This window comes from Rhinoraja longicauda, chromosome 15 (assembly GCF_053455715.1).
Source record: "Rhinoraja longicauda isolate Sanriku21f chromosome 15, sRhiLon1.1, whole genome shotgun sequence".
Lineage (NCBI taxonomy): Eukaryota > Metazoa > Chordata > Chondrichthyes > Rajiformes > Arhynchobatidae > Rhinoraja > Rhinoraja longicauda.
Genome location: NC_135967.1, coordinates 45681561 through 45706289, shown reverse-complemented (window position 1 = coordinate 45706289; position 24729 = coordinate 45681561). Strand labels below are relative to the sequence as shown.

General features: G+C 43.8%; 1 protein-coding gene across 1 annotated transcript in view; it reads right to left on the bottom strand.

Annotated features, from left to right (window-relative positions):
- Nucleotides 1–24729, bottom strand: part of ammecr1 (AMMECR nuclear protein 1) — a 95632-nt gene that overhangs the window by 5859 nt on the left and 65044 nt on the right. Inside the window, exons 3-5 of the mRNA XM_078412604.1 lie at nucleotides 19325–19439; nucleotides 12580–12670; nucleotides 12227–12323 (exon numbers count right to left, since the gene is read on the bottom strand). Of these exons, the coding sequence (XP_078268730.1) occupies nucleotides 12227–12323; nucleotides 12580–12670; nucleotides 19325–19439 (303 nt within the window). The remainder of the gene's footprint in view (nucleotides 1–12226; nucleotides 12324–12579; nucleotides 12671–19324; nucleotides 19440–24729) is intronic.

Here is a 24729-nt window from a genome sequence, read left to right as displayed (position 1 = left end):
CAGGGTTCAGTAAAGATAAACCCCACAATCACGCTCGTGTCCAGTGAACTCGGATGACAATAATCATCTTGTGTAAACATTAAACCCGGCAGCGAAATGAGACAATGCCAAGGATCATTAAAGTACTAACAAAGTGAGAGAACTCCGACGACTGGGCCTTCAGCAGCAGATATGCTAGCACCATACTGCCCTCCCCTGGAAGGAACACCCTCACAGTCAGTACTGTTTCACACAACGGCTGGTGGGTGTATGGGACGAGATGCCAGAGGAGGAGGTCGAGGCAGGTATTATTTCAACGTTTAAGAAACATTTGGACAGGTGCACGGATAGGACAAGTTTGGAGAGAGTATGGACCAAACGCAGGCAGGTGGGACTAGTGTAGTTGGCCGCATGTGGGCAAGATAGACCAAGGGGCCTGTCTCCACACTGTATCGCTCTGTGACTCTATTCGTTGAAGAATGTTTATCAATGTTTTAAACACAGGGTTTTAGAGTATACAATGATATAATAACCCAACTGCTCTACATTTATATGGGGGGGGGGGGGGGGGGGGGAGGGGTGGGAGTGGGAGAGGGAGAGGAGAGGGTGCTGCACCAATGCAGGAGAGGTTTGGGCCCAATGGGTCCACTTGGTCCAGTATACTTTAAAAATCTATTAATGGAGTTTCCTGCATCCACTGCCATCCTCAAACAAAAACAAAGACTCTGGTTACTGGCAAAGTGCAGGAAGATGGGGTTAATATGATGTGTGCCCAATGGTTAGTATGGACATGATGGGCCGAATGAAGTGCTTCCTTGCTTTTTGACACCATGACTTGCACTTATAAAGCATTCGTCATATTGTCCGAATATCTCAAATCACCTTACAGGGTACTGAAATGTAGAAAAGCTCATAATAAACGTGCAAAAAGCAAACTCACACAAACAGCAACATGACATTAAGAACATTTGCTTTGGCAGTATTGACTGAGGAATGAAAGCAAGATCATTTTCTCAAAGGGACGGTTGGAATGACAATTGCTAGTTGTCCCATTAACATTAAATCCTCGAATGAACAGGACTCAAATCAACCTGGTAACGGATTTAAATTCTACTGCTATCCTACTGTCTGATTCACCACTACCCCATTGTGGACATTGGTCGGTGAAATTGACTGAGAACTACTGGGGAAGTAAAACTGCAAGGTCGTCTTAGGAAGTTCGGCATGCTCTCAACAACTCTCACCAACTTCTACAGATGTGCTGCAGAAACCTCGCAAACCATCAGGTCTCAGCAAACCACAAAATCTGGAGAGCTTTCACCGATTACAATGCCATTAGACCACTACCATTTATTATAGTTCAATCTCACCACCATCACTATTTCCAAATACAGGTTTGAGATACACAACCACTGCACAGGTCAAAACTGTTTATACACTAGTAGACACAATGAGCTGCAGCAGGCACTGGTTCACATCTGAGCAGAGATGACTTTATATCAAAGCTAGATTACTCCAGCACATTGTGTCTGTCTGCAGACTACTTATGTTCTTCATATACTCATTTATAGTTACCAGCCAGGTTCCAAATCGTGATAAGAGCATAAGGTGAGGGTGAAAAGATTTAATAGGAATCTGAGGGGTAACTTTTTCACACAAAGGGTGGTGGGTGTATGGAACAAGCTGCCGGAGGAGGGAGTTTAGGCTGGGACTATCGCAGCATTTATGAAACAATTAGACATGGAAAGGACAGGCTTAGATGGATATGGGCCAAACGCAGGCAGGTGGGGCTAGTGTAGATGGAACATGTTGGCTGTTGTGGGCAAGTTGGGCCAGAGGGCCTGTTTTCACACCGTAGGACTCTATATATACACATATTGAAGTCATAATCCTTGTACTCTTATTGTACTTCAAGTGAAATTTCCCTCCCCCTTACCTCATTCAGTTATCGGGGAGGGAGGGGGGTGGTGGGTGGAAGAGGGGGAGAGCAGGAAAATCAGCAAACTCAGTGGACGTGTTAGAGGTCCGAACTGTATTTGGTTTTCCCCTGGCTGTGGTTCCACATTTGCCAAATATAAAAGAGGAAGGGAGAGGATTTGGACTGTCAGGAAGAACACAAAGGCAATAACAGGTGGAAATATCCGGAGCAAGAAATTTGGACTTCCATGCTGCCTTTCACAGAATAAACAATCTAAACTGCATTCCAAAGGTTTTAACCTCTGTTCTACAGCAGGAAATGTTACTAGTGCCGGAAAGTAACAGGGATAGCACGGTGGCGCAGCAGTAGAGTCACTGCCTCACAGCACCAGAGACCTGGATTCCATCCTGACTACGGGCGCTGTCTGTACGGCGTTTGTACTTTCTCCCCGTGACCTGCGTGGGTTTTCCCCGGGAAATCTGGTTACCTCCCACACTCCAAAGACGTGCAGGTTTGTAGGTTAATTGGCTTGGTATCATTGTAAATTGCCCCGGATGCATGCAGGATAACGTTAGTGTGCGGGGATGCTGGGCGGGGCACTCGGTGGGCCGTGGGGCCTGTTTCCGCGCTGTCTCCCTCTAAACAAGACAGTGAGTATACAGGGAATGCTGTGGGACTTTTAGAATGCCCGGGCTGATGGCCTCACAGTCATAAGAGCGAACCTCAAATGGCGCCTTGCCTCTCAGATCAAGGAGGGGGAGAGCAGAATGAAATGCAACCAAAACTGGAGGGGGAACAGCCACAAAATTGCATTTTAGACACAAATGATTATTCCATGGGCGAGTTAGAAATAGTAACCTTGGATTCCATACAAAACAATGCAAACCCTCATGGTTAACTCCAGCATTACACTCGTTGCCCTTGAAGGAGATCAGGAATAATAACAATGGAGGTTGTTAAACTGAGATTGTTTCGTAGAGATAGAAAACACAACTGTGGAACTGCTTGAAGAAAATTTGGATTGTAATTAAAATTGCCGCCTGGGATATTGTCCCAAATGCTGGAACAACAAGCCCTGTACATTCTGACGTTCAGATGCAAAGTCCACCCGCGTGAGCGGTGAACTCTGTCAGGGACTCCAAAAGGAGAAGAACCGAGAAGAAAAGGCAGGTGCAGAATACATTTACCCTAATTCCAATGGAAGTGAAGTTTGAGGTTTTCACTGTGTACGATAGGTAGCTGATTTTAAGAAAAATGTTTCATGTTTAAGAGACTGAGCAACTCCCTAAAGTTGTGAGGGTGGAGAGGGGGGGGGGGGTGGGGGGAGGGAGAAGGGGAGAGAAGAGTAGTAACAAAAATCATACTCAGTACCACCACACAATTGATGGGTCTTATCTGTTGCCTCCAGCATGACCTACTTATGCCAATGCCTACCTAGAGTGTGCTGGTTGTGTGTTTAAGTGAGAACAAGGGCATTGAGGCATCCACTCAACCTACCGGGTAAGTCATTGAGATGCCCGAGTAGCTCATTCTAAACTGCAAAATCCGCCCCATTAAGACTATTAACGGCTTCCCTAAACGTTATTCCCTTATCATGAATCTACACGCTGTCAATGGATCGATTGTAATCACGTATTGTCTTTCTGCTGACTGGCTAGCATGCAACAAAACGCTTTTCACTGCACGTGACAATAAACTGAACTGAGCTGCGATCCTCTTCTGGTTTGGTTTCCAGAAGGCAATTGTTCTTTGAGCTGACCTTCACACTTAAGGTGGCAGTGTAAATGGCAGAGTATCCCAGCTCCTAAGTGGGTGCTGGCTCGAAGGGCCGAGTGGCCTACTCCTGCACCTATTGTCTACTGTCTAAGAATGTGGAGCAAGATTCAGACCTGTTGCTGCTGTTGCGGCTGTCTGCAAGGGTCCTCAAGGTTAGAGGTCAACCTTCATTGCCCCCACTCCAGAATAAACCACATTCACTCAACTTCCATCATGAACCTGCAGTAAATGGACAAGGCTTGTGAATGTGCAGACTCAGAGGCTTTGTTAACTTATTCACTTTTTATGTTTCCCTACCATTGAGATTTAACTGGCTCACCTGAAATCGCTAATTTTATCCTTCCATCTTTAGCCGTAACATTTGTAATTCTCCAGTTCTTAGACTTTGGTCTCCTTCCCCAATATTTCAACATACCTCTAGAATCATGAACAGATAAAACATAGAAAAATAGGTGGGAGGAGGAGGCCATTCGGCCCTTTGAGCCACACCACCAGCTGTTATCAGGCAACTGGTCCTCTCATCAGATAGAGTGTGGTCCTAACCCAACTAACTCACAGGAGACTGTGGAACTAACTTTAATTGGACTTTATCAGACTTCATTGATATATCCTGCACTAAACATTGTATCTGTGCATTGCGGACGGCTTGGTTGTATTCATGAATAGTCTGGACAGCACGCAAACAAAAGGTTTTCACTGTACATCAGTACATGTGACAATAATAATCTAAAGTAAACTATCTACGAATGTTGGAAAGATTAGACAGTAACTCAACATCATCAGTCAGGGTATCGAGTGTAGAAGATGGGATGTGATGTCACAGTTGGACAAGGCTTTAGTGAGGGTGCATTTGAAGTACAGGTGCTCCCCAACGTACGATGCTTCGACTCTCAATATTTCGACTTTACAATGATGCAAACGCTGGGCTACAGCAGCGAGCCGCAGATCGCACCCGGCCACCTGATCAGGTATTAAATGCATTTCGACTTGCGATATTTTCGGTTTACGATGGGTTTATCGGAGCGTAACCCCGGTCGGTGTAAGTCGAGGAGCACCTGTATTACGTTCAGTTTTGGTCACCCTGCTATACGAAAGATGTTGTTAAGAAGGAAAGAGTGCAAAGGAGATTTGCAAGGATGCTGCCAGGACTTGAATGGCTGAGCTGGGGCTTTATCTGTTGGAGTGCTGGAAGATGAGGGGTGATTATACCGAGGTGTACAAGAACACGAGGGGAATTACTAGGGTGAATGCACAGAGTCTTTTACTCAGAAAGGGCAAACAGAGAACTAGAGGATACAAGTTTAAGGCGAGAGGGGAGAGATGTAATAAGAACCTAAGAAGTAACTTTTTCACTCGGAGGGCGGTAGGTATATGGGATAGACAATAGACAATAGGTGCAGGAGGAGGCCATTCGGCCCTTCGAGCCAGCATCGCCATTCAATGTGATCATGGCTGATCATTCTCAATCAGTACCCCGTTCCTGCCTTCTCCCCATACCCCCTGACTCCGCTATCCTTAAGAGCTCTATCTAGCTCTCTCCTGAATGTATTCAGAGAATTGGCCTCCACTGCCTTCTGAGGCAGAGAATTCCACAGATTCACAACTCTCTGACTGAAAAAGTTTTTCCTCATCTCAGTTCTAAATGGCCTACCCCTTATTCTTAAACTGTGGCCCCTTGTTCTGGTCTCCCCCAACATTGGGAACATGTTTCCTGCCTCTAACGTGTCCAACCCCTTAATAATCTTATACGCTTCGATAAGATCCCCTCTCATCCTTCTAAATTCCAGTGTATACAAGCCTAGCCGCTCCAGTCTTTCAACATATGACAGTCCCGCCATTCCAGGAATTAACCTAGTAAACATACGCTGCACGCCCTCAATAGCAAGAATATCCATCCTCAAATTTGGAGACCAAAACTGCACACAGTACTCCAGGTGCGATCTTACTAGGGCCCTGATGAACTAGCTGAGGAGCTAGTTGAGGAAAGTACAATAACAACGTTTAAAGGTACATGGATAGGAAAGATTTGGAGGGATATGGGCCAAATACGACCAGGTGACACTAGTGTAGATAGGGCATCTTGGTCGACATGGGCATTTGGGGCCGAAGGGCCTGTTTCAATGCCGCATGACTATGACTATAGTTTCCACCCCTATTTCCCCACAGGAATGCAAGATGCATCGTGTCTGGACTACGTAATTTATTCACTTTAGTTAAAGCCAGCTTTCTAATATGTCCTCCCTGCTAATGTTCAACTTATTCAATATATTCCTACTAAGTCTTCCATTGTTGTGACTCCAGTGGAATCATGTTTTTAAAGCCTGGTGTAGGGCCAAAGGGTTTGCTTCTGTGCTGTATCTTCTATAACTCTAATTCACTCATTTGGTAGCTCAACCATACCTTCTTATACTTCCTTGAGGAGATCATCTCATTATCCTTGATCGCTCTGTTAGAATCATCATTGAAACCAATAGAGGCTCAGCTCCTAAGCAGAGCACAAAGCTCAGCAAATGTTAACTCTCGTGTTAGACTCCAGTGGCAGAGCAATATATTACCCTGTCCCCAGTATAGAAACATAGAAAATAGGTGCAGGAGGAGGCCATTCAGCCCTTCGAGCCAACACCGCCATTCATTGTGATCATCCCCAATCAGTAACCCGTGCCTGCCTTCTCCCCATATCCCTTGATTCCACTAGCCCCTAGAGCTCTATCTAACTCTCTCTTAAATCCATCCAGTGATTTGGCTTCCACTGCCCTCTGTGGCAGAGAATTCCACAAATTCACAACTCTCTGGGTGAAAAGGTTTTGTCTCACCTCAGTTTTAAATGGCCTCCCCTTTACTCATACTTCCACCTTCACCAATAAAAGATCAGAATTCTGATAATTACTGTGGACTGTGCGGCTAATCTATGGGAACGGACAATTCCTGGCAACACGATTTGCAAGATCCTCTGCAGGTGTTTCTGATCCACAACTCTCAAAACTATTGATAAATTTTCATTGTCCAATTTGTGAAATTGGTTAATGAAAATTAACAACTGATTCAACATTAATTGAAAGAGAGCAAAAATGTGCCACCACTCTGCACAGTGGCGCGGCGGTAGAATTGCTGCCTTACTGCGCCAGAGACCCGGGTTCCATCCTGACCACGGGTGCTGTCTGTACGGAGTCTGTACCGACCTCATGGGTTTTGTCTGGGTGCACCAGTTTCCTCCCACATTCCAAAAGTACGTAGTTTAATTGGCTTGTGTAAATTGCCCCTGGTGTGTAGGATGCCAAACTGGGATAACATAGTGTGTGGGTGGTCGTTGGGCCGAAGGGCCCATTTCCACGATGCATTTCTAAAACTAAAACGTACCAATTCATTCAATTACTAAATTGGCTGTTGGCGATGTTAGCTCTATTCAGAAATGAAAGAGCTTAAGTCCGAGAAGGTGAATATTTACTGCAACACCCACATGGTAATGGGCTTGCAGTTAAACATTTCACATTTGTACACGGTCAATTGAAATGTTTTACAAAAGAACTTTTAAGCAATATTGAAAACAGCCTGTATATTCATACAACACTCGACACAATGGCGCAGCGGATGGAGCTGCTGTCTCATAGTGCCACCGACCCAGGTTCGATCCTGACCTCGGGTGCTGTCGGTGTGGAGTTTGCACGTTCTCCCCGTGACTGCTTGGGTTCTCTCTGGGTGCTCCAGTTCCCCCCCCCGCAACCCAAAGACACGTGGGTTTGTAAGTTAATTGGCCTCTGCAGATTGCACCAAGTGTGCAGGGAGTGGATGAGATCGTGGGATAACTGAACTAGAGTGAGTGGGTTATCAAAGGTCGGTGTGAACTCTGTTGGCCGATGGGCCTGTTTCCATGCCGTACCTCTGAACTAAACAAACAAACTCTGTCGGCAAAATTTAGCATTAATTATCAGTTGCAAGTTTAATACCTATAAACAAAGGTTTTAAAGTACGAATTAAGTTACAATACATAGAAACCATGTTTGTTGCGAAAAGGCAAAAGGATTTACTGCTATGTCAACAAGAACAAGCAAACAAAGTTTATAATGGTACCTCCACAAGGTCATTTCTTTTATTGCACAGCTTATGATAATTACTGGGGCATTTGACATCTTGTGATTGCCGTGCTCCAAACCTCAACTAAGAATCAACCTGAAACTTTAATTCTGTTTCTTGCCACATGAATATCTCAACCAAATTATTTCCCTTTTTTTTGCTCTTTAAGTAATCCAAGGTGTGACAATTTACATGAATATGCAAACAGAATTACAACACCAACAACAACAACAACATTTAAAAGTCACTTGGACAGGTACAAGGATAGGAACAGTTTAGACAGGCATCTTGGTGAGCATGGTCAAGATGGACAGAAGGGCCTGTGTCCGTGACGTATAACTCTAATTATGAAGCTTGCTTATGTACGGGAGCATTCTCTTGCTTTCTTAAAAGGTAAAACAAACACTTCACCATGTTGGCTTTGATGTTGGGAGTTTGGAGCAACAGATGAAAGTATGAATTCAAAGTGCTTTCATTCGTTAGAAAACAGAGGTACAAGGAGCCAGTATTAATCCAAAAAGCATCAATGCATTACCTACCTGTGCATAAAGTCTTGAGGGGAATTGACAGGGTGAATGCACAGTTTCCTACCCATTGCCCATTGATAGGGCAATCAAGAACCAGAGGACGTAGGTTTAAGGTGAGAGGGGAAAGACACAGTTGTACAGGGCCCTAGTGAGACTGCATCTGGAGTACTGTGTGCAGTTTTGGTCTCCAAATTTGAGGAAGGATATTCTTGCTATTGAGGGCGTGCAGCGTAGGTTTACTAGGTTAATTCCCGGAATGACGGGACTGTCATATGTTGAAAGACTGGAGCGACTAGGCTTGTATACACTGGAATTTAGAAGGATGAGAGGGGATCTTATCGAAACGTATAAGATTATTAAGGGGTTGGACACGTTAGAGGCAGGAAACATATTCCCAATGTTGGGAGAGTCCAGACCAAGGGGCCATAGTTTAAGAATAAGGGGTAGGCCATTTAGAACAGAGATGAGGAAAAACGTTTTCAGTCAGAGAGTTGTGAATCTGTGGAATTCTCTGCCTCAGAAGGCAGTGGAGGCCAATTCTCTGAATGCATTCAAGATAGTGCTCTTAAGGTTAGCGGAGTCAGGGGGTACGGGGAGAAGGCAGGAACGGGGTACTGAGTGAGAATGATAGCCATGATCACATTGAATGGTGGTGCTGGCTCGAAGGGCCGAATGGCCTCCTCTTGCATCTATTGTCTATATAATAGGAGCCCGAGGAGCACCTTTCTCACACAGAAGGTGGTGGGTGTATGGAATAAGCTGACAGAGGAGGTAGTTGAGGCAGGTACAATAACACCATGCAAAAGACACTTGGACAGGTTCATAGATTGGAAAGGTTTAGATGGACATGGGCCAAATGTGGGCAAATTTAGATGGAGTATATTGGTCAGTATATTGGTCAGCATGGACGAGTTGAGCCAAAGGCCCTGTGTTAGTGCAATGATCTGCAACCCAAAGTATTTAAAATGTTCTTTAGACTGAATGAGATGGTCCCTTTGAATTACATGGCGAGAAGTAATCATTTTCATGTAGTTCCTCCCCAGGTAACATTCCATGCCTGTGACATGTAGACATGAACCATGAAGACAAGACAGCACAGCGGTAGACTTGCTGCCTCACAGCGCCAGAGACCCAGGTTCAATCCTCACTACAGGTTCTGTTTGTACGTTCTCCCTGTGACCTGCGTGGGTTTTCTCCAGGTACTCCAGTTTACTCCCGCACTCCAAAGATGTGCAGGTTTGTAACGTAATAGGCTTCGGTAAAATTGTAAATTGTACCTGGTGTACGGGGTGATCACTGGTCGGCGCGGACTTGGTGGGCCGAAAGGCCTGTTTCTACACTGTATTTCTAAAGTCTAAAGCAAACAGTTTGTAACCTGATGTCGGAAACGTGGCTACCTGGCAAAATATTTAAATAAAACATAGGCCAGCTAAGGACAACGCCACAAACAGAGTTATCACATGAAATGCCTAGATAGAGTGGTTGTGGAGAGGATGTTTCTACTAGTGGGAGAGTCTAGGACCAGAGGTCACAGCCTCAGAATTAAGCAACGTTCCTTAAGGAAGGAGATGAGGAGGAATTTATTTAGTCAGAGAATGGTGAATCTGTGGAATTCATTGCCACAGAAGGCTGTGGAAGATTTTTTAAGGCAGAGATAGATATAGATTCTTAATTGGTACGGGTGTCAGGGGTTATGGGGAGAAGGCAGGAGAATGGGGTTAGGAGGGAGAGAGAGATCAGCCGTGATTGAATGGCGGAATAGACTTGATGGGCCAAATGGCCTAATCCTGCTCCTATCACATAACCTTATGACATGGGAAAAATAAAAACAGCCGGCAAATCCATCCCGACTGCCCCCCTATACCTTCACTGATGTAGGAGTTGTACATAAATCGGGCATCTGTAACCTGGGGAGGTCCAGTACACGTGGTCTTCCCATCAAATTAACTTGTTAAGTGACTGAGGTGCATGTGGCAAATATTTGTGTTGTATTCTTGCTTTATCAAAAGAATCAACTGCTTCCTTGGGATATTTACTTGAAAGGCCTGTTCATGGGGCTAGGGGAAAGCTTTGTCAGCGTATATTTTGAGATGGCCAGAATAAAGGATGGCAGTGATATTGGAACAGATAAAAGAGCAGTGGATGATGATAAATAAGGAAACAAAGGCCAAATAGGAGGTGTGCAGAATCAAGATTGATAAGTACAATACCACAAACGACAATGCGGGAAACCAAGGTCAGTCTGTATCATGTTGCCTTCTATCTCAAAGATCAAAAGCCTTATGGATTTTACATTGACACCATAAAACAAGGAGACATGTTGTTAACAATCCACTCTGTTCTGTTCCAGCAAATCCGGAGACATGGTCACTCATATTTTGCCCCCCTCCCTTAGTGGGGCTTTTGCAAAAGGACGCCACAACTCCAGATGTGAACGAGTAAGTGAGCATTCTTGCAGCGGATTTGGGCACGCGTGAAAAACAAACAGGGAGCAAATGTGCAGCATGCATCCGGCAGAACACACACTGTATGCGCAACTGTGCTAAACAATAGCCACTCAAGAATCCAGGATTGCAAAATTGAACAAAAAACCACGATGTGGAACACTTACACATAAGAATTCACGATGAACCAATTGTGAAGACTAAAGAACATTCAGCACTGATATCACTCTGCTCCACCTGAATCCTACCATTACAATGAATAAAAGCAAGACTATTTACCAGGGTCCTAGTGTGTGCATGTTCAGTAAAACAGCTATTTTGTTTTGAATGCAGTGCAGTTATGCTTGGACCTTGTTGAAAGACTTTAACAAAACATCCCAAAACTAGTCAAAATATCAAGATTGATATCTTCAATAGCCTCAATAAAAGAAACTACCTGTGAATCAAGCAAGGACAAGCAAATACTTGGCTGCAAATTTATCATCTAGTTTAATTAATCGACAATTAATCCAAGATGCTGCTCAGAGCTAGATTGCACAAACTTCAGAATGAACGGCTACATTTGGCAGAATAATTTGAAATGAAGCTAAGGTAGACATGAAATGTTGGAGTAACTCAGCAGGACAAGCAGTATCTGTGGAGAGAAGGAATGGGTGACGTTTCGGGTCGAGACCCTTCTTCAGACCCATTCCTCTCCAGAGATGCTGCCTGTCCCGCTGAGTTACTCCAGCATTCTGTGTCTATCTTTGGTGCAAACTAGCATCTGCAGTTCCTTCAGCAGCATTTTGAAATTAAGCTATATGGACAACCAAAGCAGTGATCTTTCAGGTACCATCGTGATATAGGAACAGCCTTGCAAACCATCGTGAGAACAAAGGACTTCCTCTTTAAGTAGAATGTGCCAACTCTCAGTTTAATCTTTTTGACCAGTCCATTTCCACAGCATGAAGCTCTTTTTCAGTGGCTAATTGTAGTGAATGCATATCAGGATTCCCAAGTGACTAAACTGCCCGTATTAAATTAAAGTTTTAACTGCCTAGACACAAAAATGCTGGAGCAACTCAGTGGGTCAGGCAACATCTCTGGAGAAAAGGAATAGGTGACGTTTCTGGTCAGTACCTTTCTTCAGACTGAAGAAGGTTTCTTACCTCAGTTCTGCATTCCGATCTGAATTTACAGCATGTTATAATTGTTACGCAGTTAGTAAACTAAATGTTGTGTTGTACATTTAAAAGCAGATTTATCTAAATAAACAACATGCAGGGCTGGAATAACTCAGAGGGTCAGGCCGCAGGGGATGGATAGGCAACGATTCAAGTCAGAACCTTGCTTCAGACCATCCCTCAAGACTGAAGAACAGCTCCACCCAAAAACTATCACCTATCCATTCGCTCCACAGATGCTGCTCGAACCACTGAGTTACTGGACAGCGTTTTTTGCTTTGCTCAAGATTCCAGCATCGACTGTAAAAAAAAGTGTCCCCGCATATCGAAATGAAGCTATATATCTACCTGGTCAGTTTAATGGTCTTCCTGAAATCATTAGAGATGGGAGCTTTGTAGCCACCCTTTCGTAACAAGGAATCTATGGTTTGAGTGTGGTCCCAGCCTGCAATAAAGTACAAAGAGAGCATAGAGTAAACCAGGTTACATTGCTTACACCTTAAATGCATTTTTTAAAAAACAATTTTAAACAGGCAATGGAGCATCAGGCCACAGGTTGCAACCCAATCACATTCTTAAAGTAAGTACATTGAGTACAATAGTTTGGTTAAATGCAGAAAAGCAGCTACTAAGGAATATTATTTTAAAACTTGGGAAAGGGGGAAATCTGTGTTAGAGTGTACATAAAGTGCAACATTGACCTTGCTCCTTCGCAACCTCCGGCAGGTATGTGGCCGTGCGTTTTGATCCTTTTTCATTGATGAATTCTATTCTAATGCCATGTACACCCACCTGGAAGAAATCGGCAGCTTTATTAGAATATGAGGTAGGTAAAAATTAAACCGAGGCTTTAGTACTTAATCTTCCCCCAATGGTACTGTTTATTTTCTCTCAAGTGACCATAGAGCTTCTTTGCTCATTAAAATGTACAGGCCGATGTCAACCAAAGAGCAGTCACTATACCAGCCACAGAGACTCAGAGTTAAATAAAGACAAGGCAAATCCTGATAGAGAAAATGCAATAACAATTTGAAGAAATATCCTAACGAGCGAGAGAAAAAGCAGGGAATTGGAAATGGGGCAGAAGGCATAGTAATAGAGCCCTGGAATAATCTGATACGAGGAACATTTTTACTACAATCATGAACTGAAACGCTAAGGTGATTGAATGGAGACGGAGATGAAAATGGAAAGAGCAACAATCTTCACTTAGCAACTAAATAGCAACACCCATTATCGTCTGCTTACGATTAACGAAAATTTAAGGCTTACTCATTTGCAACCTATAAGCAGTTAAAGGTTACAGAAACTCCAATGTAGGCTTCCAGTGCTGGATACGACTGGGGAAAACCCATTAACAAAAACTGGCATCTTCATTACAAGATTTTTCAAAATATGGAAACATCCTGTCATCAGAATTTATAATTGCTAAAACGTGGTAGAAACATTAGACCAGGGAAGACCACTATGCACGCCTTGAATCCAGGCGTCTAAAATGATTACGCTTTGTTTCCTCCAAAATGAATTAATTCATCCAAAATGAATTAAGCTTAGTTTTTTAGACGCCTTGAATCCAGGCGTCTAAAAAACAAAGCTTAATTCATTTTGCTTACAATTCACTTGAGCCTCAAAGGGACTTGATAAAAATTTAATTTGGTTTTTATTCACATTCATCAAAATCATTTTTTTCCGTAAGTTAATGTCGCATGCACGCAGAATATGATTGGACTAAAGCCGATTGTTATTTCATTCCAAATTAAAAGGAGCCCCAATAACAAAGGCTATATTTACGTGTAGGAAAGAACTGCAGATGCTGGCTTAAATCGAAGGTAGACACAAAATGCTGGAGTATCTGGGACAGGCAGCATGTCTGGAGAGAAGGAATGGGTGACGTTTTGGGTCGAGACCCTTCTTCCGACTCTTTACGTAGTGCTATTTACGTAGCACTTTGAATGCAATTAAATCCTTCAGTTCTTTAAATGGAGTGGACGAAAGGTGAAATTAAAACAGGAATTTCAGGGATGCTCAGCAGATTAGGAATTATCTACTGAGTGAAACACAGAAGATAAAACAATGTGGTTTGTGACCATTTTGAAAAAGCAAAGTTGGGTCACAACGGCAGCAAGATTAAAGGTTTAATTATCGAGAGTCTCTAGGCACAGGAGCATCGAAAGCCAAAATTGGAGGCGGTGGAATCAGAGAGACAATCACTTCACTTCAGAAACATTTAGACAGGCACTTACAGCAGAGAAAAATATGGATCTAATGCAGGCAAATACGATTAGAGTGTGCATGGGCAATAAGGTCAGCATGAACACAGTGGGACGAAGGGCCATTTCCATGCTGTAAAACTCTGTGACTAATATACTGATGATGATGCGGTGGGATAGGAGGGAGAAGTAAAAATACAACAGACCACAGATCATGGATGGACATTGCGTTGAGACCTGGGTGGAGGACAACAATAAGAGTGAAAGAGTAGATAAGGTTTTAAAGTTGTTGGAGGGTTGGTTTGGTGTGGGACAGGGACAAAAATTCTGCAACAAGTTTATGTTATTCCTCTTGTACTGTATGCCTCATTTTAACATAATATGACTTGCCTTTATAATAGCTATCTGCAAAGGCATTTAAAAGAAATGATCTGTTTATCATCTTCTGCCTGCTTCCAGCAGTTTTCCAATGAATGGAGCAGGTTCATCCGTATTTGTTTGTTCATCTAGGAAACTACACAATTCTCTGTATTGAATCGTACCCATCAAATGTCCTAATTCACACCACTAACTTTGTTTAACCTGATAGAATTGTCCTTGCATTTGGCACCAATTTAGCTGTTGTCCACTATTCATCAACATCAAAGACATTTATCAAAAAAAAATCTTTAGCACTAATCAAAGATTACTAATCCCTTTCCGTATCCAAATCTTGTTCAGACAGGAGCATTGTGATATGGCAAGGGTTGAGCAATTAGTTTTGGGTCTTGGCTCAAGTACTGCTTATCTGTCGTCAACCTCCACCCCTTGTCCAGCCTTGGCCTTCTTTCAACCTTGATCCGAACTTTTAACACGAGGTCAACTTAAATCCCTGTTTCCACTAGAACATCTTTACACGTCTAATTTAATCTCTATATCCGATAATTTCCCAATTCATTTCTAATCTCATGGTCCACCCTTCCAACTTGAAGTCAGATGATTTTTTATTCCATCTTGCACACTGGTTAATCACCTACCTTGATCTGTCTTTCCCATTGTTCATCAAATTCTGATCAAAGATCTTGAATACAAATCTCCTCATGCCTCATATCACTAATTTTTTCCCAGTCCCATTTTCTTTCCAATCCAACACAAAGCTTTAGATTACCTTTTCTAACATTATATTTTTTGTCCATTTACAATCAGAGTCATACATGGATTGATACAAGGTGGAAACAGGCTCTTCAGGCCAGCTTGCCCACACCGACCAACTAGTGCCCCTCCACACTAGTCCCACCTGCCTGCGTTTGGCCCATATCCCTCTAAACCTGTCCCATCTGTCGCAATCCCCAAGAAACAACTTTTATTTACAGCAGAGGACAACATCTCAAGGTGTTGCGTAGTAGTTGGCAGCGGGGTTTGATAAACAAATATTGAGCCAGATGAGGTTAGATGAGGAAAAAAAAGGTTAAACTGGGCTAGAAGGAATTCTTCAGAAGAGGGAACAGAGAGATTAAAATTGTGGGGAAGAATTCCTGTGTTTAGGTCCATGCCAGATGAAGGCATGACAACCAATAACAGCGACTAAATTCAACAATAATGAACAGGAGAAAATTAGAGCAACTTAAAAATGGTTCCGAGGAGATTACAAAGATGTAGACCACCAAACAGGAACTGGATGAATAGAACCGCCATGATTGAATGGCGGAGTGGTCTTGATGGGCCGAATTGTCCAATTCTGCTCCTACAACTTATCATATCATATCATATCATATATATACAGCCGGAAACAGGCCTTTTCGGCCCACCAAGTCCGTGCCGCCCAGCGATCCCCGTACATTAACACTATCCTACACCCACTAGGGACAATTTTTACATTTACCCAGCCAATTAACCACCATACCTGTACGTCTTTGGAGTGTGGGAGGAAACCGAAGATCTCGGAGAAAACCCACGCAGGTCACGGGGAGAACGTACAAACTCCTTACAGTGCAGCACCCGTAGTCATAACCAGAATTTGGGATGATTGTAAGTTCAAGTAAAGCAGAACAAAGAACCAGGAATTTATCAAAATAGTCATCTTAAGATAATAGGGCAAATCACACTGGCTGTGGTCAGTAATTCAGAAGGAAACGCCAATATTCAACGGCTCTCAGCTATGTACTGAACTTCTGTGGAACCAATTATTCTGGGACATGGTGACTGATTGCCGCTAGTTTTGATCACTCCTTTCCATTGCCGGGCATCACATGGTGTTGGATCAGAATCTCTGTTCATTTTTATAATAATTCTTTGCTAGGAGATGAGGAAAAAATGGAAATCCAAAAAGAATAAGTTTAGCTTAGTTTTTTTAGTTTAATTTAGAGATACAGTACCGAAAACAGGCCCTTCGGCCCACCGGGTCTGTGCTGACCAGCAATCCCCGTACATTAACACTATCCTACACATACTAGGGATAATTTTTACATTTACCAAGCCAATTTACTTACAAACCTGTACATCTTTGGAGTGTTTTAAACTTTTGGGATATTTTTATAGGGTTTTTTTCCTTACATTTGCAAATTTAATGCTGCAAAATTCAAGATATGTGATCTGTTAATATATCAATTGCTCTAGCAGGAGGCAAAGTTCCAATACCAAGACAGGGTCCTGTCAGTACAGGGTCATAAGGGATAGGAGTAGAATTAGCCCATTCGGCCATTCAAGTCTATCCTGCCATTCAATTATGGCTGATCTATCTCTCCCTCTTAACCCCATTCTTCTGCCTTCTCCCCATAACCCCTGACACCTGTACTAATCAAGTTGGGCCAGTTGGGCAGCACTGTGGCGCAGCTATAAGAGTTGCTGCCTTACAGCACCAGAGACCTGGGTTCCATCCTGACTATGGGTGCTTGAGAGTGATCAGCCATGATCGCATTGAATGGCGGTGCTGGCTCGAAGGGCTGAATGGCCTACTCCTGCACCTATTGTCTATTGTCTATTGTACGTTCTCCCTGTCACCACAGGGGGTTTTTCTCCTGGCCCTTTGGTTTCCTCCCACATTCCAAAGACGTGCAGGTTTGTAGGTTAGTTGGCGCATAGTGTGTGGAATACAGGCGATCGAGGGTTGGCGCAGATTCGGTGGGCCGTCGGGCTTGTTTCCACGCTGCATCTCTAAACTAAAACCAAGTACACTACCCAAGGCCTTGTTGTTGCTGAGACCGTGCTAGACATTGCGGAATGTCTCCCGTTAGTAGCAGCTCAGCTCGATTTCTGCTCCATGCCCAGCTCATGCAAGTGCAGGCTGGCAAGGACTCGGGCCAAATGCAACTCAATTGGATGGGAGCGTCAGCAGCAGATAAACTGAAGATAGACCACTTTACTGATGTCAGTCTAAAACTGAGCACTTGTTCAGTTGATCTCCTTGGAATCAAATAATGTTACTGCGTTGAAGATGATTTAGTTGAGTTTTGAACAGATGCAATGAGAAAAATAATGCAGATAATGAGTGGGGAACAATTTAAAATAGGGATAAAACACAATTTTGTTAAATTTGATTGTGAGCAAATATGTCAAACAAGCAATCTGCCATTTTAGAGACAGTGACTGGGTCAAGAGGAGAAATTGAGAGGGTGAGTACAAACAAGGATGCTGATTTACACAAATGGACACAGTGCTGGAGTAATTCAGCGGGTCAGGCAGCATCTCTGGAGAACATGAATTGGTGATGTTTCACATCAGGACCCTTTGAGGAGTCAGGGGTTAGGAAGGTGTCGGGGATTTATGGGGAGAAGGCAGGAGAGTGGGGTCAGGAGGAAGGGATAGATCACCCATTATTGAGTGGCGGCGTAGACGATGGGCTGAATGGCCTAATTCTGCTCCTGTCACTTACGAACTTATGAGGGGGGAGCTGGGTGGCATCAACACGTGTAAAAACGACACCATATTTTGATGTTGCCAATGAACAGCAAATAGCTGAGACAAAAAAGGTGTTCTCCAAGAATCTAGTCCTGGCCAAGGTACCATGCTATTGAGCTGGCATAGAAGTCATAGAAGTCATTGCTGGCAATGGCTTTGGCTACAACTGGACAGATTTAAAAAAAAAAGCAAGCCAGGCATCAACTGGAACAAGACGTGTTTACGTAGGGCTGTGGGGCAATGATAAAAACTGCAGACACATTGAGAAGGTTCAGGAGAAATAGATTACCTTGTTACAATCACATATGATGGTCATTAGTGGCTTTGATCAGAGCCATCACAGTACTGTGGCAGGGTTGTATATCTGAACGGAGTGTTCAAAGGAGAATTCCTAGCTATGGTGGGTACAAATTTAACAGGTTACAACACATTTCAGGACTTTTGGATGTGGTCATTTTCAAGGAAGGTGGCAAACCTTTTGAGATGTATGACAGCAGTTTTGAACATTTTCCTACATTAAAGCCACTAAATAGAATCAAATTTCTATTGTATTTGCATTCTGCCGATCATCATTACTTAAGCCACAATTTGACCCTTCACCAATTGTTAATTTTTATTCAATCTGAATAAATCTAAAATGAAAGCGGTGGGAAATCTTCCACTACTCCCCCACCCCAATCTGGATCAAACATTTCAATACCAAGATAGGATAACTTATTAAAAATATACACTCTCTGCTATGATAAATAATTATTAGGTAAAGAATTAAGATACATGGAGGAAAGAATATCTTAAGATGGAGGTACATTTCAACGTGACCAACAAAAAGGTTAGAACATAGGGTTCAAGCTGGCTTTCTCCTGTATCCTTACTTTGGCATACCTTTCAACCGTGTGATTTTGGCAGCCCAAAATGCAAAGCCAAGATTGCAAAAGAGGTGAATTGATAGCAGTGCACTGCAACAAAGCTCGGCAAAATCTACTGCACTCTGGAGTACGCAGTAACTGCTCACCAGCCAAAACTACTAAAGATCTTGGGACAAAATACTGTGTAATGGACAAGAGCAGAAGGACAAATGACATGTTAAACACTCAAAATTAAACACACGCACCATACAAGACCAGGCCCCTGTCTCACCACCCCCCCCCCCCCCCCCTCCCTCCCACCCACCCCCACTCTGCCCAGGTGGGCTACAGTGGCTTCAAATTATTTGCCAAAATCTCCAAATTTTCCATTATACTGGTTCAGTGAACCGACTATTGAAATTGCTGCCACAACCTCAGGAGAATGCAATTCTACATTAATCTAAGACTGCAGATTATAAAGGAGTGAGAAAGAAACGTTCAATAAAATTACTTGCCTCCCAATCTAAATAATCCCCAACATCTTCAAAATTGGTAAGAAGAGACACGGAGCAAAAAAGTCGCGGTAACTCTTCCCTTGTCATTGGGGGGAAGCGACTGTCTTTAAGGGCGCTGCAAGAGAAAAATAACAGTACTCTTTGAAACCATTACAAATTCATGTGCAGGTCCACCACCGACTTTCCGGCACCATTGGTTCCAGAGGCTTTTCTGATTATCCGTCTTGCCGGACGGACCAACAGAGGTCACGGCCTTGGAGGGCCGAGATACCGGCCCGCAAAGTCGGCTACGGGAACGGATCTGCCGACTCTGGCCGGGCCGGAGTTCCAGAGCCCCGGCTGCAGGGGGCAAATCCGACCAGCCCATTGGCATGAAAACCCCAATGGGGTTGAGATCAGCCACCTTACCCAGCCTAGGCGCTACATTTCCGGTGGAGACTTCCAGTGAGGGGGGACTTTGTCCGGATTAAAATGGATGGGGGCCGACCATCAGTTGCCAGAAAAATCGGTGGTGGACCTGTATAGATTACGGTAAAGTCCATTGCATAACATGACAAGTAGGCCAGTGTAATCAACTAGACCCTTCAAGTTTACCAATAAACTCCGCTTTAGCAACACACACACACACACGCGCACACACACACACACACACACACACACACACACACACACACACACACACACACAAAGGGACTAAATTAGAAGGCAGCCACCTAGCTCATCAACTCTATGCAAGTTTCTTCGACCTCCTCTTATCAAACAGAACTACCCCCAATTCTCAAATTTGTCTTCTTAAGTAAAATTCTTCAGTCATGGAATAATTGTAATAAATATATTCTGCATTTTTTCTAGGACATTCATATCCTTCCAAAACCAGAATTACCAGAATAACCAGTAACCAGAATTGGATGCAAGAATCTAGTTTGGATTAATTGATAAGAGCACGGACACAGGCCCTTCAGGCCCATCGATCACCCGTTCACACCAGTCAAAAGTGTTTCATTGTCATATGACCTGAAATGCATAACAGGTTTGTAAACACAGTAAACATATAATTTAAGAAACAAAATCAATCAATAAATAAACAATAATTCTACGTTATCCCACGTTGTTATCCACTCCCTACATACTAGGGGGAATTTTGCGGTGTGGGGGGAAATTGGAGCACCTGGCGGAAATCCATATGGTCACTGGGAGAACGCGTAAACTCCACACGGACAGCACCTGAAGTTGCATTTAAATCCGGGTCTCTGGCGCTGTGAGGCAGCAACTCTACCAGCTGGGCCAAAGTGCCACCTTCGTTACGATGCAACCAAGGCTTTATAAAGATTCAAGAATCTTACTACTTTGGAATTATGCTGCTGACTGTGACCGTGCCAAAGGATTGTCAGTCCAGATCGTGTCAGCTGGAGGTCTACTGCGACCATTCTCATCGCTTAAACTTCCAATCTTTGCCAAAATAGAATCCATCGCCCAATAAAAATCAATGAAATGTATAATATGCACATAAGAATGCTATCATGATCTTTACTGCAATCTGCAAAATAATTGAAATGCAATGAGTGGTAGTCATGGAATGCACAGAGGGTCATTAAGCTAGTTGCTGAGATCGCAGTCAAGTGACCGTGTGGATGTACAATTCCTGGTGGGGTTTTATTGAAATACACAAAAGTAATTTATTGTAACGGACAGAATATTGCTACGGCAGCTATACTCATATTCTTGCTCGGCAAAATAACACACCCGAGGGACCATTTTGTAAAATTGCTTTTGTAAAGTTGCAAGAGGAATGCGTAGTAGCCATTTGACTTGATTTCTGCTCTGGTGAGTGTGTTGGATAACCATTCAAGTATATTTAAATTCATCGTGGTATCTTGGTTGGCTTGTGCAAGTTGGGCCGAAGGTCCCGTTTCCATGTTCTATGAGACTCCAGGTAGCTTTGGCCAAGTTTCATAGATACAGGAGAGTCACAACTTATTAATAATAGACAAAGTGCCAGAGTAACTGAGAGGCCCAGGCAGCATCTCTGGACGACGTTTCAGGTTGGGACCCTTCTTCAGAGATGATGCCTGACCCGCTAAGTTACTCCAGCACTTTGTGTCCCATCTTTAGTATAAACCAGCATCTGCAGTTCTTTGTTTTCACAATTTATTAATACCTGGGCTGTATATATTTTTTAAAATCAATGATTTGACAGAAACAGCAAGGCTAAGAAAATATTTAACAAAGGTCACGGAACAGTTTAGTAAAAAGAAACCAATATACGACTTTTGTTAGAATTTTAAGTCCATAGAATTATGATGTTAAGATTAGGTCAGTAGATTTCACACGACTTGACAATCCCAATTTATTGCCCAAAACCCTTCTTTCTCAAACCACTAACATACTTTGTAGTAATAAAAATCTGGAAATATTCTGCCAAACTTCCATAAAGGTATTGCCCAATGCCCCATCAGTCAATTTGCACAACAAGAAGCTCATTTGTAAGTCATGAAAGTCAGCACCTTCAAATCCTTCCAGACCCGCTACATCCCTCCCATTTTACAATGTTTCATGCCTAGATGTTCTGGCGTCATTTGGAACACAGCAGAATTACACAGGATTGTGAGGGGAAAGTTCTTTCCCCCCCCCCCCCCCCCAGAGAGATTCCACTTATTCGGAGCTATGGAGAGGGTGTGAAAGAGGCTTACCAGGATGCTGCTTGGAATAGGAGGATATCAGCTGGACAAACTTGTTTTCTTGTGGAGTGCCAGAGGCAGAGAGAGGACTGAAGATGTTTATAAAGTTATGATGCAGAGACATCAGATAGACATCAGAACCTGTATGATATCGCTAAAGGAGGCCAGGCACAAGTTCCAAGCTAGAATAATCCAAAGATGGACAAAATGCTGGAGTAAATCAGACGGTCAAGCAGCATCTCTGGAGAAAATGGATAGGTGATGTTTTGGGTCCCAACCCGAAAATAAAGTGGTTTCCAAGACGCTGCTTGACCCGCTGAGCTATTCCACCATTTTGTGTCGAGCTTTGACATAAACTAGCAAGCTGTCCCTTTTTATTAAAATCACCCAAACTCATTTTGCCACACATTCTTTCCTCGTTACACTGCTTCCAAATCGTGGAAGCAATTTGGAACCACTCAAAAACATTTTGTTTTCCCATTTAATTTCATCTTCGCAGCATAATGAGACCATTAAGCAGACAGCAGCTGGTCTAGAGTGGTACTGATTAAATTCAATTATCTGAATTATACTCATTTTGTACAACCATTGTAATAACTAATAGACAATGTTTACAGTTGAACACTTGTGGACTTTTACAGAACAAAAGCTAGGATTGCTTTTGATTGAGCCTCAATCTGATTAAATGTTTACTGAAGAAGGGTCTCGACCCGAAACGTCACCCATTCCTTCTCCCCCGAGATGCTGCCTGACCTGCTGAGTTACTCCAGCATTTTGTGAATAAATCGATTTGTACCAGCATCTGCAGTTATTTTCTTATACTAAATGTTTACTGACACAGATAACAAAATATTCAAGAGAAGGTATTTATTCACAAAATGCTGGAGTAACTCAGCAGGTCAGGCAGCATCTCAGGGGAGATGGAATGGGTGACGTTTCGGGTCAAGAAGGGTTTCGATCTGAAACGTCACCCATTCCTTCTCTCCTGAGATGCTGCCTGACCTGCTGAGTTACTCCAGCATTTTGTGAATAAATACCTTCGATTTGTACCAGCATCTGCAGTGATTTTCTTACACTAAATATTCAAGAGAGGCAAGTAAAAAGCAAACTGGCTCAAATGTATTCCCAGGTATTCCCTCAATGCGTGGATCCAGAGCAACATCTATGATCTGCAAAAGATTTGTCATTTCCTTCCATTTTCCCTACATTATTTTTCCCCAAACTATACTTTTCGTCACTCTTTAAAATTATTTTCTGTGACACACTATCAGACGGCCTCGCCTCCATTTCACCCATGACTAACAGTGGCATTTTAAAGTAGGTCCAAGAAAAGACGCCGTCCCCCACTCACCATTTAATTTGAAAGGAGTTGCATTATAATCACACCATTAAGAGCAGCGACTCGAGTGAAGCAGCATTGTGTCTGGCAGAGGGAATGGAGGCAAAGGCGGAGTAAAGCGGCATCGGAGAGTGCATCGCGATAACATCCAGGGCATCACCAAGCCAGCCATCCGCCGCTTGGCTCGGCGTGGCGGAGTAAAGTGGCATCGGAGAGTGCATCGCGATAACATCCAGGGCATCACCAAGCCAGCCATCCGCCGCTTGGCTCGGCGTGGCGGGGTCAAGCGGCTCTTGGGTCTGATCTACGAGGAGACCCGCTGAAGGTTTTCCTGGACAATGTGATCAGGGACGCGGTCACCTACACCGAGCACGCCAAGCGCAAGACGGTCCCTGCCATGGATGTGGTGTATGACAATAGACAATAGATGCAGGAGGAGGCCATTCGGCCCTTCGAGCCAGCACCGCCATTCAATGTGATCATGGCTGATCATTCTCAATCAGTACCCCGTTCCTGCCTTCTCCCCATACCCCCTGACTCCGCTATCCTTAAGCTATGAAATGATATGCTCTGAAAGGGCCAGGGCCGCACTCTCTACGGGTTCGGCGGCTAAATAACTACAGAATTAGGAGCTACACCGATCAACCAAAACATCATGACCACCTGCCTAACATGCTGTTGGTCCTCCGTATGCCGCCAAAACAGCGCCGACCAGCCGAGGCATGGACTCTACAAGACCGCTGAAAGTGACGTGTGGTATCTGGCACCAAAACATTAGCAGCAGATCCTTCAAGTCCTGTAAGTTGCGAGGTGGAGCCGCTGTGGATCGGACTTGTCGATCCAGCACATCCCACAGATGCTCAATCGGATTGAGATCTGGAGAATTGGGAGGCCAGAGCAACACCGTGAACACTTCATGTTCCTCAAACCATTCCCGAACAATGTGTGCAGTGTGGCAGGACGCATTATCCTGCTGAAAGAGGCCACTGCCATCAGGGAATATCATTGCCATGAAGGGGTGTACCTGGTCTGCAATGATGTTTAGGTAGGTGACACGTGTCAAATTGACGTCCACATGAATGGCCGGAACCAGGGTTTCCCAGCAGAACATTGCTCAGAGCATCACACTCCCTCCACCGGCTTGTCGTCTTTCCTCAGTCGGTTCAGACCAGACGGGATAGCCTTCGTTACCCTCGCGCATCGATGAGCCTTGGGCGCCCAACACACTGTTGCCGGTTTGTGGTTTGTCCCTCCTCAGACCACTGTCGGTAGGTACTCACCACTGCTGACCGGGAGCACCCCACAAGCCTTGCCGTTTCAGAGATGCTCTGACCCAGTCGTCTGGCCATAACAATTTGGCCCTTGTCAAAGTCGCTCAGGTCTTTACT